Below are 15092 nucleotides of genomic sequence, written 5' to 3' on the forward strand. Positions count from 1 at the left end.
TTATTGGTATGTTCGTATGACTATCAAAATTTCATGCTATAAAGACGAAATGTGGTTAAAAGCTTGGTAGAGAAACACGTTTCATTGGAAAATAAAGATATGTGCCATTCCTTTTTGTAGCCAATGTATTTTAGTAATTTTTGTATATTATTACACATCGATCAGTGTTCACAGAGAATTGAGAATAAAATAAAACACTAAATATGAATATAAAAACAGAATTGGCAAATACACTGACCTGTATCTTATTTTATTTCTACGATACTTCCTAAGAAGATGTTAAATCATGCGAAGATATAAGAAAAAGATGCAATAAGATATTAAAACAATATACAAAATCCGCATTAATTTACTGAAAAATTACTTTCATAATTAACCTTCTAATCCTACAAAGAAGTATTCAAAATTACCTTTATTAAAATTCCTCGATTCAAGATTCAAGAAGCACCTACCGCAAAAAAATTCTTGTCAATCATTTATACGGGACGCGACGATGTCAACACCGAAAAACCGACGAATACCTTGATGAAACTCAATCAATACCGCGTAACAGTCATTAATTGCGCAAGTCGGCGTACTTTTTTGTGATAGTAGACAATATTGGAGCCAAGTCTCTGCGGTGGCGGCTAGGGTCGGTCTCTCGTTTCAAGCTGCGAGATTCTCTCTTTTTTAGTTTTCATTGCACTTGCACGTGCGCCACGTGACGAGGGCCGTCACAGCTGCCACATGCAGCTCGTCTCTCGGTTGTCGTTGCTTGCCCCTTAGTGCAGTGGCTGCCGGCCCGAAGAAAGAGCGTCTCGCTCGCAGAGAATTTTTCGGGTTAAAGAGAAGGGATGGGGAAAGACTGATGAAAGGATGCGATTCGCCGCTCAACACGAGGAAGTGTCTCGTATGTCCCGATTGCTTGCTTCTTTCTCTGCTTCTCCTGTCGTATGGACACTCGATATTCCAAGCGTGTATCGCGTGTGCCGCTTATAGGGCATCGTGGCTAATGGCCCGTAGATTACTGCGTGTTGCACGCAACTTCTATGCACGGGGTGACAGGTAAGGCCGTTGCGTCGGGACACTCGATATGCTCAACGACAGCCTGATAACCGCGCCGCGTAATCCATTACACGTGGAAAGAGTCCAAGGAATTAACCCATTAGGCGACCTGCTTTCCTTCGTTTCTTTTTTCTGTTAGGGTGGTTTCAGTTAAGGTGGTTAAGCTTTCAGTTTAGGAAGATAAGAAGATAGTTGGTAGGTGGTTGACCATTTCTTTGTTCTTATAGGGATTAAAGTAATGAACTTGATGGGATATGATTAATGTTTTCGCATCTATCGGTAAAATATCTCACCATGCAATATCGTTTATGGCACTTTGTGATACGCTTGGAACGAGATATCTTGTAATGCAATGTCGTTCATGTGATGCTTTGGACGAGCTGTAAGTGGCAACAAAAATAAGTGTACAGTGTACAGGTAATGGTAATAAGTATCAATGAAGTTTCGTTAAATGCGGCTTGTTTACACAAAAGCGTAAATATTAATTTCAATTACTTACTAAATAATCTGTACACTATTACAATATATAATAAATAAAATTTAGACATACAACGCTAGTACTGGTTCCATTAAACTTCACTCACACCTATTTCCATAATGTAAGTTTCCATTTCCAATCTGTCCATTTATTTTTGTCCCCGACTGTATCTCTCATGTCTGTTCATTAGAACTCGAGATATCTCGTCCAACGATTCGGATAAATTAAAAAGAGCTGCAAACATTACTTATTTTTATGGAGATCGGATAACAAAATTAGTGGGACACGATTGAAGGAATTAACTTATTAAACAATCTAGTGATTCGTTCGATTTCGTTCTGAAAGTTGAGATGATATAAGTTTAGAAGTAACTAAAAAAGTTACTAGTAGTTGGTTAGTAATATTTTGTTTTTATAGAGCCTGAGATACTGTAGTTTATCAGATTTAATGGATAGGTTGAAAAAATTAATGCACTAAACAATGTATTCAGTTTTTTAATTTCCTTCTTATCCAACGAAATACGTATATAAGATTGGATAATAATTGGATAAGATTGAATATTAGGTCACTTCATAGTCTTATAAAAGTAAGATGAAACGTTGTTTCTTTTATTGTAATGATCTACCGAATATCGAAAATTTATTCAACTTTTATCTCAAACTAATTTTTGTTGAAACTACATGATTAGATGTGCTTAAAAATTTGTTGGTATTTGTATAATTTACAGCGGTGTAGTGTACACACTGTGGCCGAGGATTAGAGACCAGGCGCAAGGAAAACAAACGAGAGTGTAACAGCGAACGTATAGGCGCACGGCTCGACCGTTCGTACACGCAATTATCTATGGACAGATTTGCATTTCCTATTTCTTGAATGTTTGCGTACTGCCAGGTGTTCGCCGCACTATACTTCCTGAACACAGTTTTTACGACAACTAGGCGAACAGTCGTTCCATCTACGACACTTTTTATCCGGATTATCCGCCGCGATTAGATTAAGCACCATCGAAAATTCTTTCTGCGGAATATCGAACCTGTTAGCTTTCCCGAATTTCCTGCAAATATTTGCTAGCAAATATTGACGATGCGGTAGAGAAAAAATCTGAGGAAACCTAAGGACTCGGCATAGAGATTTATCGATCGTGGTTAAAATATTCAAATGCGATAAGAGAAGCAAATAAAATTGATTATTTCAATATACGTCCATTTTAACGAACTGATTAATCGCGTTTGTTCTCGGGCGTTACGAAAAAATTTTTTGTAGTCTGCTAACTGCTCGCTCGAAGCCATGTGATTTCCCTTCTATCTGTAGTCTCTCAAGCTGACAGTGAAAAAGAAGCCGTTTACGGCCAGTTAAAATGCACTCGATCAGTGCCCCTCTCTTCTAGCAATAAATTATACAAAGCTGTTGCCTCCGAGCGATCGAGAAACAAATGAAGAATGAAAAATCATTTCCTCGTAACGATTCTCTGAAAATATGGTTAGGTTTCGATTGTCAAGTCAACATGATTCTTGCACATGAAACTCTTTTCATTGTTATAGGCAATTTGGACAAGCGGTGTATAATAATTAACTTGAATATTTCGAAATTTAATTAAAAGGTAAAAGTCAAATCTTAAAGATTTAAGGTGCGCGTGTATAAAAGATAAACCTACAGTTACTGAGATTACTTAGTTTCATTTATAATGGCTACAAAAAGTATTTACACACCATTGTATTTATGATAATAGTTAGACATTAATTAAGTAGGTCGAAAAATATTAAAGTTTCGTACCATTCAGTAGTTCACGTACAATATATTCACGATTGCAAAAATTTGATACTATGGAAGTGAAACGTGTAACTTGATAAAAAGACACTTAACTAGAAAATAAAGGTATGTACATGTTAAATAGATAGTACATTTATATTGTACGTGTGAGAGTGAAGGAGCGAAGAGCGAACAGAGCATGTATGCATCCCCTCCCTAGAGTGTATGTGAGCGTCGCAGGACGTCCAGGTCTCAGTTGAGACAAAAACTATTAGAAGCGATTAGAAGAAAACAAAGAAGCAAGCGAGTGTGTTGTTGAGTCCTTGAGAGAGTAACCTACATGAAGAGCTACATTTAGATAATTTGTAAATAAATTTTAACTTTTTGTTCTCTCCAAATCCTCTCTATACCTTAACAGTACAAATACTTTTCGTAGTAATTGTCATTTTATGTGCAAATGCAAATGAATGATCCAATTTCTATAAGCTGTACTATCTAATTCTTAAAAGAAAATAAGAACTGACTTAGCATTTATTATATTCTAATATTCCAATAACTAATTATACATCTAGTTATTCTAAAGTATATGACTCCAACAATATTTTATTTAAATTCTTACTTAATCAATTCTTAAATTGTCCAGACTAATTCGCAAAACTTCCGATTGAAATTTCCACTGATTATTCAGGTTTATCAAAAAAATAAGGATCAAAGGAATATGGTTCATATGTATACTCATTGCCATGACAATCACCATGACATTAACCATCTCCTATCGACGTAATTATTTATACATTCTCAGGGTTATTATTATTTTTGATAATGTAGTATTAATTATTATTAATATACTGTTATTATAATATTAATTATAGTACTAATAATATAGTTCATTTATGTTAATAATAATTCATCTATACAGTGAAAGACAAAAGTCTTCGTACAGTTGCAATATAGAGATAAAAGGAGCAATATTTTCTATACTTATTATTAAATATATTCAAATATATGGTATTGTATATTATAAATTATAACAGAAACTGGTATTAATAAGCATACACAAACATTGACATTATTGATAATATTTCAATATACATATTTAACAATACAGAAAATATATATCAATCGTTTTATTTTTACATTCCATCTGTACAAATACTTTCGTCCCTAAATATGTATTTTTTCTAATTTTGCGGCAAATATATGTGATAATTCTCCTCAAGACTTTTAAGTGAGTGCGTAAGAGGCGTAAGCGGAAAGTTTAATTGGAAAGTTTAAAGCTTGGTAGTGAATGTATTAAATAAAAATACAAATACAAATGAAATAAAAATAAAAGTACAAAGTAGTGGCCTATTATCTTCATGCGAGCTTATTTACAAAGTTTAATGCTGTGATAGGGATTGTTATTTCAACAGGTGCTTCCTACGCGAAGTTCGCAAATGTGGTCGCGTCACGAATTCGATTCGCCTTATCCAAAATAATTCGCGATAAACGTTCTCTCGGCGGCGTAATTAACGCACGACCGACGATATAAAGCACCCTGCTCGAGTGCAGGGAGTGCAATGCACTCTCGTGTGCGCATCTCGATCGGAAGAGTCTCGTGGAGAGGATGATGCAGCGCGCGAAGATGCGCGCGATATAACGCGCCAGCACGATCGTGCCCACGGGGATTTACTTAATTGCAATTAATGAGGAGAGATATTACGGCGCGGGGTCACGTGCGAACTAAGGATTACTAATACGCCGACGCGACAGGATTAACTATGTTGAGTTATCGCGGTTACGTGAACGAGGAATCGAATCTTTTCGAGCCACCTCTGCCCTTCATTGCATTAATTATGGAATAAAGAGTGCTACATGACCATGGCGCATGTGAATCAGAAAGATTTTTGTGAACGGAGGTGAGAATGTCTGCTTTATATAGGTAAATTTCTACTTGAAAGGATACAAGCGAAATTCGTTTCTAACGAGTCTAGAGATTAGGATTTGATGGATTTCATGAGAGATGTTGTTGAGATACTGTAATTGGAGATCAATTTAGAGGTTATGAGAGAGTCATTGAGGCCGTGTCATTGGGAGTGAAGATCGTTTAAAGATCATGAGAAGTCATAAAGGTCATTCCATTGACGGTCGAAGACATTTGAAGATTACATATAGATGATCATGAAATCTGAAACATTTCGATCGTTTCGAATCTTGTATATATATAACGATAAATATTTTACTTTAATATTTAATGTCAATGATACTAGATAAAAGTAATCTGAACGATTGTAAAATATTGAATACTCGTCAAGCTTTCGAAACGTATATAAACTCTCAAAACTGTCGAATATACCGAGAGTCTTAAGACTCCCAGGATGATCAAGATTTTCAAGAGCGCACATCCCAAGACATACAAATGTACATATTAGCTTGAAACGTATTCTCCCAATATTCACGAAATGGTTAAAGCTGTAGCCTAGCAGCGTTTTTTCTATCATTGCATCTACAATTATCCAGTTCCGCAAATACTATTAGAACGATATTTGTCAACAATCGCTAGTATTCTCAACTGAACTCTTCCCATCCTCGGCTCATCCAATCACCATTCCGCTGCGCTCATTAAGCACGAGCGATAACGTAATCGGTGAGTTAAAGACTGGTCGAGTGGCATTCAACCGCAACTTCTAGCATACAGGTTATCAAGATGGGAGCCCTGTGTGTAGAACCGATTCGCAACCGAGGTAAATATTCCCCGTTGGTGTTCGACTGGTTTTCGCGTGGGAGTCGCGGTCGCGGTTGGTGCGCGTGGTGTGGTGCACGCGCGTAATGTGGATCGACCTGTACACTGTACACGGCTGCCTACACATAAGTAACGCGGCTGCCACGTGTGCCAGGGTGGCAGAGGGGACGTGGGGAAACGGGGTGGCCAGGGCTTGGCGCGAGGCGGCTCGTCTGATTGGCTGAATTTATGGGGTCTACTTATCGCGTACTTACCGCGTTGTATATCAACAATGACACCCGCACCCGCGGGCGCTCCCCTGCGCCCCCGACCCTTTTACGCCCCTTTCCAACGAGCCTGGCTGCCTCTCGCACCTTTCCTCCCCCATCTACCGTCCCGAGAGACGTTTACGCCGGGTAAATGGCTGGCCAATATAGGGTCCCCGTCCGCCTCGAAACCTGCGAAAGATGGTGGTAGGATAGGTTTCAAGGAGGCCGTTGCATGGAGATTTATAGGAAGACGATAGGAAGTTGTAAAAGAATATTTATAACTAGGCCTTGCTCGACTGGCCAACCGAACATTCTGGATGAATGCGAATAGAAGGCGGCTTCTGAAATGTAAAAGATGCGATCTCACGCGAGAAGTTGGGTAAAGAAGGATTTCTCAAGGTTTCCAGGGGAATATTTTGAATAGAAATTTTGAAATTTGATATTAGAAAAGTAATTGTTTTATTATCCGAAATATTATCCGAATATTTGGTTATTCGAACATTTTCTTCTTCTTATTAATTCGGATAGACAGTACTACTTACACAATACAACAATCATCTTCTTCTAAATTCTTCTAAATCATCTTTAATCTCAAAGCTTCACCCAAACCACTCCCAAATCCTAAGTACGTTTACAGACTTCCAATTAGCCAACTTCTCTTCATCTTCAGTCCGACCATGTCGCGGGCGGTAGTCTGAGCTACGACCCCTGTAAAACACGACTTCCTGAAGCGTCGAATCTTCGTCGCATCGATGCCCGCGACAGGAGTGAATACAAGCTGCCGCGCAATAAACCATTTATTAATGAATTGGTGACGCTGGTCAGGTTGCATACGAATCGTTGGAAAACGATGATGGGCGTCGAGACACGCGTCGCGCCGATATCTGGCTGGCTCCTGGATATCCTGGACATGACGGCGTGGGATACGTGGTGTCGTGGGCGCCAGGAAGCACCCGTCACGCGTCGGGGTCGTGAATCACGGAAACAGGAAATCTCGCCCCCGTGACTTCAATCGAAATTATCGCTCGCGAGGACCCGGAACTCTCCCAGGCGCCAGAAACTGTTCTGCTTGTAAACCTTTTTTTTTTATTTCCACGCGTAAATCATCTCCCTTGGTACGGTAAATCTTCCTTGTCGCGGGTCCGTGCTATGCCCGGCACCTTTTCGTTTTATGTAGAATGGTATCTTGATCGCAGGCCCTTGTTCAAGTAGTAGGAATTTTTGGATTTTTTTTACGAAAGGACACATGTTAAAGATTTTAGATCTTTTTGATTATTAAAGGGTTTGTTTAAATTAGTTGAAGTATTTATTTATTAGAAAATTACTGTGGATGTTTGTACAAATTCATTGATCCTAATTTATAATTAGAATGCAAATATTTATGCAAGTTGTTGAAATATGTATCTTTTCATATTCAATTTCTGTATTACCTACAGCAGACGCGATCCTATTAACCGACATCGACGTAATCTTTTTCTTTCGTTTTCGGTCGCGCACAGCGCCTCATGTGTCAGTCAGTCTTTTCGTTCCTTTCGATATATTCGTACATATTATAATAAAGTTTCCCTTTCTTCTGTAAACTTTGCAATCCGTTAATCTCTCAAAACTATCCGTTATACAAACTATAAATAATTTAACAGGTTATGGGTCCAAACATGCTGACATTGCGCAAAATAGTCTGGGAATACAAATCGTGAAATTTCCGAAAGAGGAAAATCTTCGTTATCCGTGACACACACGTGCTGAAATCGCCATAGTTGATCAGTTCGTCTACGCAAGATTTCTCATTTGTTCAACGATTCGATATTCAGTATATTAGTTTCACAGTGAAGTGCATATGAATAATTCCATGGAACGAATTTCCGCCTTGGGAAATTCCAGGTGAATACCGTCTTCATAGCGAACGGCGTAAAAGAGATCGTCGACGGTATAAAGACTGAGCCAGTGAATGATGTAAAATGTAGCCAGGAGACGAGCTGCATAGCCAATGAATAATGCAAAAGTCATGTGTATTATTTTTACCACGATTGAATATTCTCAACTAAAGCATCTAGTCACTTGCAACACATTTACATATTGCTGAAATACGAATGAAATTAAGCAGTATACACGAGCAGAAAACCGCTTCTAATAGGTTGGTTCTCATGCAAAAGTTCCAGGAATAGCGAATGGATCATAACGCATCAATTTCCCAACACATGGCTAGAATCGAACACGCGGCTCGTCAGATGAATATTCCTTCTGAGCAACAAACGTGATTATCAAAGTTTGTCAAAGATTTCTCAAGGAAGAGTCACGCATGCTCGTTGCCGATATGTCACAAGTCCTCTTGCTGTCATGAGTGTAAAACACAAACCGTCCATGAAGAGCATCGAGAAATCGAAACATGACGAAACAAAGAGACAAGATACAAAGGAAACTAAATGCTTTTATTGTTAGAAAAAAGGATATTCTATTAAGGACTCGCGGAAGAAATTAAACCCGTATGAAAATCAAATGGATATATCCGAAAATGTGAGTGCGTTTATTGCCTATATCGAAAGAAAGGGAAGAAATAGAAAACTAGCATCAGCATAGTAATTCCAAAATGTCCGTTTTTCGTACGGTTTTAAGTGAAGAAAAAGAGTGCTTGTCAGAGATACATATGCATGTGCAAGGTTCGCGACAGTGGCGCTTCGGGACACGTCACGTTCAGACGCGTATAAAAAAGGCAAAAGGCTTTTTCTAGAAGGCAGGAATTGACTATTTAAAACCTTTTCGTCCGTTATGCGATATGATTCTATTCCCTTCTTACAATAACTACCAAAAGGTAGCTCAAGATTTGATAGTGCAACGCAGTTCTTGAATACAGTTCTTTTGAAAGGACAGGATACAGAGAACATTTATATGAAAGTGCCTGAAAGAGTGAACTCGAATAAGAATAATGTAGTTCATGTAGAAATGTAATTTAAATAACACATATTTATTCTGATGTAATTACAACTCATTATAAATGAGTTAGATGAGATTCGAAAGAATGAGGTGTTCTTTCTCATTCGATTCGTTATCAGCCAAGAGGACTCGTTTGAATGTTCATATCTTCGACTCTCGGAAATCGGTCCTGCTCAGCCGCTATCAACATCAGTGATCCATCCAGCTCGGTAAATAATTATGTCTTTACCTTTGTAAATTTGTTATGCTAATATTTCGGACTTAACCAATTGTCGCAGTGCCGGAAATTGAAATTCCCTGAAATTTAAAAAATTTCCCGATATTTTCTGCAAGAGAGTTATAATTGTTTCTATTTTAAGTACATTAGCATGGAGAGTTTTGATTATTTGCATAATTAAGGATCTTACTAGTTTGACTAATTATATTACTCATTCGTCACTGTAAAGCTTATAAACGTTACATCTTAGATTGTTAACCCACTTCTGTAGAAACATGCTATAATTACTATATTTCGCATGACACTCTCATTTGGAGTTATTTTAAACAGAATGTTTTCAGATGTTGATAATGAAATTATTGTTTCGAAGTCTACAAATAATCGTGCGATATTTTGAGCTACAATCCCCTAATCGACTTTACCATAATCAGCAATGTACCACAGTACGGTACATTAATTTTCGAGAATCTATCACGAAATTTTAACCTAGAATAGCGTGTAAATGACGTGTGACGATCGGTCGGTAAATGTCAAAGCTTGTAATCTAATATTTTCGGATGGGATTGTAACCAAGCACCATTACCGGCTGGCTCTTCGGCTTCCAGGAGCCAGGAACGTAGGATCGAACAATGGATACAGGAAACCATAAGTAGATCGAATTATTTTCTTGCGCGCTGTGCATTGGCCTAAGGATGGTTCAGAAAAATAATTTAAATTATGTCAAAAGAGCATATCTCTCGATTGGAATATCCATTTCGTGGCAATTATTTATATTTGAGATTCGTATTTTATTAATTATATAAGATACATTTAATTGGGAGTTAGGTAGAAATATTAATTGTAGAAAATCTTATAATAGAACATTTCCTGTTTCATCACTGTTTCATAATTAGACCGCGGATTTTTATGCAAATTCGTATTTTTATAAACTTAGTTAAATAAATGGAGTCTAGGTAGAAATAGAAATTTATTTCATACACTGGATAGTCTAATAAATACTGTACTTTCTATATTTCGTATATTTTTACATATTTTGTGCATTTTCTGTATTCTTGCAATTTCTAATTTCCTAGAAGGGCATAAATATCCGCAGTCTACCTATAACGAATCCTAGAATTCACAAAAAAGATTACATCACAGAACTAAAAATTCTCTGGAAGGTCTTAACTTCGATGAAAACAGTGAACAATTTTGTTCTGTAGCTTTTGACTATTGTTAGTGTTACGTTGTTCTTCTTAAAGGTAAGACTCGGCAGAGTGGTAAAGAATGCTCGTTGATCGTATTTTGGTGCTTCACTCCCTTTTTCGGAACACCATCCGGTTTCGAACGTAGGACGATGGGCGGAGGAGGATGAAAAAAAAGCCTGGTCGTTTCGAGCGGGGCCATTTCCTGCACGAAATACGTTAACATTAGTCACGTCTGGATTTCGTACAACGTTTTACGCTTCGGCTTGCCTGTGTAATCGACTGGCTGAACGCATCGAAAGAAGCTTTATCTTGCTTTTGCGTTGTTCGACATCGACTTGCGAGAGATGATTCATCTTGCTTCTCGTGCTTCACTGTCGCGCTGTCGTCTCTTTTGATGTACTGCAGTTGTTTAAAAAGTATAATACCATTGTATTTTGTTTATGACTCTTTTATTAAAACAATGGCGAGGAAGAAAGTGGGTACATAAATATTTTCTTAAAAACGAGGAAAACATCTGTATCATTCAGATACATAATTCAGCGACAAAAAGTTAGCGTTCTGCGTTTAGTTCCTAATTTTGGGCTACTGTGGAGATCTACCGATAAGTCTATTTCCACTGACTAATCCCATTTTAAACCTTTTGTACCGATGATATTGATCTTCCGTTTCAAAGTTTGACTCTTTCACAGGGACAAGCGTTTTGTGCTTTACGATCTGTTCTTTAGAAGATTTTCTGATTAGGAGGCTTTCCATAAACTTGACACATCGATTTTTATTCAAAAAATATTCCGTCAAGAATAATTTCGATGAACCCAGAATTCTTAGCTTCTTTATTACCTCGTTAGCCTTTAAACATACGTGTATCAATAAAGACACATCCTTTTCTTTTTGCCATATTCTACATTACCTTCTTCTTCTGAAATATAGAGAAAGGATAACACCATCCATCATAAATTTTCCCCGAAATTTTCTTCGAGAAGGGACGATTTAACGTTACTCCCAGATATCTGCCGCTTTTTCGTGGAAATGCAAGGGTTTCGGAAAGAGGGAAAGGATCGCGCGGCGGATTTGTTAATTTAACGGTTTAAAAGGGCATAGCGATCGAAAGCGATCCACGCGGCGCGGCGGCACGACGCCTGCAGGGTGGTGATCCAGAATGTGCAATTTTAGAAAATATCTCGTTTCAGGGAAGGCGGAAATTACAGGGTGGGAAAAGAAGTCCCTAGAACGGTCCCGAAGGGCCGAAAGTCGTGACGCCACCGTAAGTGGCAGCTGTCTGTTCCAAAATCTTCGTCGATAACCTCTTTCTTCCCACTGAATCCACGCGTATCTCTTGCCCGGAAATTCTTTCTGACCAATCGAACCGGAATTACCGCGTTTAAACACGTAATCGCGTTCGGTGACTAATTTTAAATTGCTTTAATCGTAAGGTTAGGAGAAAATTCCCGTGATTCCCCGCAATCATCCTGGAATTTCGTCGTTTTAAACAGAAGGACTAGAAATAGGTTATGTGAGGAGCTTTTGATATAATTCAAAGGAATCAAGTGTAATTTTCTGCCTACATCAAATTTGTTAAACATTAGAATTTAGAAGAAGTTTAAACGACTATAACGAACTAATGTATGTATTGTTCATTCTTTTTGCAGATTGAGTATGATGAATGGTCGGGATGTTGCAACTTTATGACTTTCCGGTCTACAAATGGTGAGTGAAGTATTAAAAAATACTTCAGTTCTGATATTACGGTGTTTCAATTTGGGAGATTTTCCAGACTCTTTGTCATTCTTATGAGCGAATTATGAGCTTATTGTTTCTTCCATTTCGTACCACTTTTATGTTGCTGTTTGCAGAACTTTCTACTATTATCAATATCTTTCATCAGATATATTCTTTTAGTTATCATGATTCAGTTATTTTGAATCGATAAAATAAATGAAAGTATCTGTTTTTAATGATTTTAAAGAATTAAATAAATCAAAATGTCTTTCCCTACTACATATAATTAAAATTTATGTTCTTGTGCTCATAATACGCGATAATTAAGCTTCAACGTTCTAAAGTTCTTTCCATACATACTTATATTCAGCGGATTCAAATATAGCGTGTATTACAGATAAAATGATGTAGCTAAAATCTCGAATCGAATCAGTCTTGTTGTGAAAGATTTTGTCTGGCTGGTCCCTCGATTAATATTCTTCGTGACCTATCGAAAATCCATTGAATCAATGTCTTTTTCCGTTGAATGACTGTAGCGTTGAATAACGAGCATCTGAATGTTTCGTTGCGCCAGCACGAGACTTGAATCCCATTAAAGAATCCAAACAAACCCCTTGCTACCCTTTGAAAAACTTTAGTTTCCATAGTCGATTACGAACGTCCGTCCAAGACGCAGTCATCCAGGCGCCAAAAGTCCCATTTTTAAGCTAATCAGCAGATACATAAGGATGTCTCGCCTACACGCTTGGAAAATATAGAATGCGAAGAAACGCAGGTATCATCTTACATATTGAAACAGCTAAACGAGACGTTTAAGCTTCCTTGCTTGATCAATATACATCTTGACGTTTTCGGTCGCTTGAAGATTGGAATCTGTTGCAGCGCAACAATACGATTATAAAGACATTGAGTTTTTAGAAATAGTTTAAGGATTTATAAACAAGGAAGAACCAACGACGCTGAATTTTTCGGAATTGGCATATTTTTCTTTCTTTTCTTAAACGTAGTGCCTTTTATTGTTTTATTGCTTGCGTTAGTCGTTAGTCGGACAACGGAATGTCGCGTGCAGTCGCTTCAAGGCCTGTCGTTACCTGATGTGACCGGTACATAGGGATTAGGCTCTTCTTTCTTCGAAACATGCACTCACCAATTACTTATTCTTTCCATCCCCTCCATTTCGAGAAAATTCCAAGTTAGAAAATTCGAGTGTCCACTGCCAGCAACTTGCCTAATTCTAATCATTTTTTCTATCATCAATCTGTAATAGAACTTTAACAAATAAACACGTATTTTTTCTATAATTCTACGCGCCTGTATTGTTTTTTTTTCTGAACTGTCCTTACGCTTTAAAATGACTCGATTGCATTAAATTACACTCGGATTACAGTCGGATAAAAGTTTGCGTGAACGATCTCTCGTACTACAACAGAATAGTTTAAAATCTTTTGGTGAACTTAGACTATCGTTACGAAACGATCGTTATCATCGTCGATATTATTATCTATATTTTTGTCAATATTTAAGGTTCTCAACAGTATCGAACGTAAGGGGCTCTTTGGAGCCTAGATCCAGACGATCAATATATATACATATATTATCAATAAAAAGAATCCTGAAATATTAACAATAATATCGATCATATGAACGCTCTTTTAGAATAATTTGACACTGTTATTACTATTATAACATCCCAAAAGGATTTGATAATTCATTGCTTCTTTAGTAAATCTATATAATATCACGAACAAATCTATGTAATATCGTCTTTTTTATGCCAACGTCATAAATTTTCACTTTTTTTATTACAAGAATATATTGAATGTTTTTTTCTTATTCTTAGTTATATAGATTAAAAAGATGAGTAAATAATGGTACGATTAGTTACATAATGTGCAACCCCATATTTTTTTAACTTCTATAGAGTGCCCCATATGTCGTTCTCCCATTTAAAAACCGTATACTTTTCTTGTCGCATGTTTTAAAATTTTTGTTTGAAAAATTTAAAACGCTGGACTTGTTCATCAATGTGAATTGCATTCTATAAAGACTACAGTTTACGTTATATCAGAATAACGTTATAAAGAATAGTCGAGGCTTAATTTTTTGAAGATTTTAAATCGTTGCTCCGTTGTGAATATTTCTATCAGAAATTTTCAAAGAACAAACATCACAAAAACAAAAATTTAAAACATAATAAGCGTCTATAATGTCTTATATAATCTGTCGAATCGCATGTTCTTGATATTGATATTGATGGCATAAGAGAGACTTATATTCAATTGATATAACTATATAAATACATAATTTCATCCGCAAATTTTCCCTAACACTTAACACGTCCAGTGCGAAGTCGATATATGCATATAGTACATATAAGTATATAGAGATCGAGTACATATATACGAACAGGAATGTGCTCCTGCGTGACGAAATCGGTATATAAATATACATATATCGAACGGCCTACGACCGGGCAGCGCGGCGGTCGCTTTAGATCTTCATGCCTGATCGTTTATCGCTGTAACCGTTTTCAATGGTTTTTGCTTTGTTCCTACAATCTTTGTCGACATTTCTACGATTTGTCTCCGGAAATGGTCGGTAATTAAATCTTGTTTGTTATTCTTGTGATACAGATATAATTTGTGTCTTTGTTATTTTTTAATATTCCCGATTAATTTAATAATTTCAACACACATTTCCAACGTAAATTTCAACGTACATTTCCAGTTGTTTTAAAGTTTTTCAAGCAAAAAAAATTAAAAAAAATTTCGTCATTGAGGTTGGAATTGTAACGCGTTAA

At 37.0% G+C, this 15092-nt stretch overlaps 1 protein-coding gene across 6 annotated transcripts in view; it reads left to right on the plus strand.

The window, feature by feature from the left end:
• The first annotated feature begins 7802 nt into the window (after nt 1-7802).
• LOC122574022 overlaps nt 7803-15092 on the plus strand; it is a 379076-nt gene continuing 371786 nt past the window's right edge. For 5 of the 6 annotated variants that reach the window (XR_006318863.1, XM_043741084.1, XM_043741083.1 and 2 more), the window contains exons 1-2: nt 7803-9381; nt 12223-12280. Coding sequence is in view for 5 of the 6 variants with exons in the window: in XM_043741084.1 (XP_043597019.1) it covers nt 9310-9381; nt 12223-12280 (130 nt within the window). In the remaining variant the exon portion in view is untranslated. Of the gene's footprint in view, nt 9382-12222; nt 12281-15092 lie in introns of those variants that run through there. The other variant, XM_043741082.1, reaches the window with a different exon arrangement.

This window comes from Bombus pyrosoma, linkage group LG13 (assembly GCF_014825855.1).
Source record: "Bombus pyrosoma isolate SC7728 linkage group LG13, ASM1482585v1, whole genome shotgun sequence".
Classification (NCBI taxonomy): domain Eukaryota; kingdom Metazoa; phylum Arthropoda; class Insecta; order Hymenoptera; family Apidae; genus Bombus; species Bombus pyrosoma.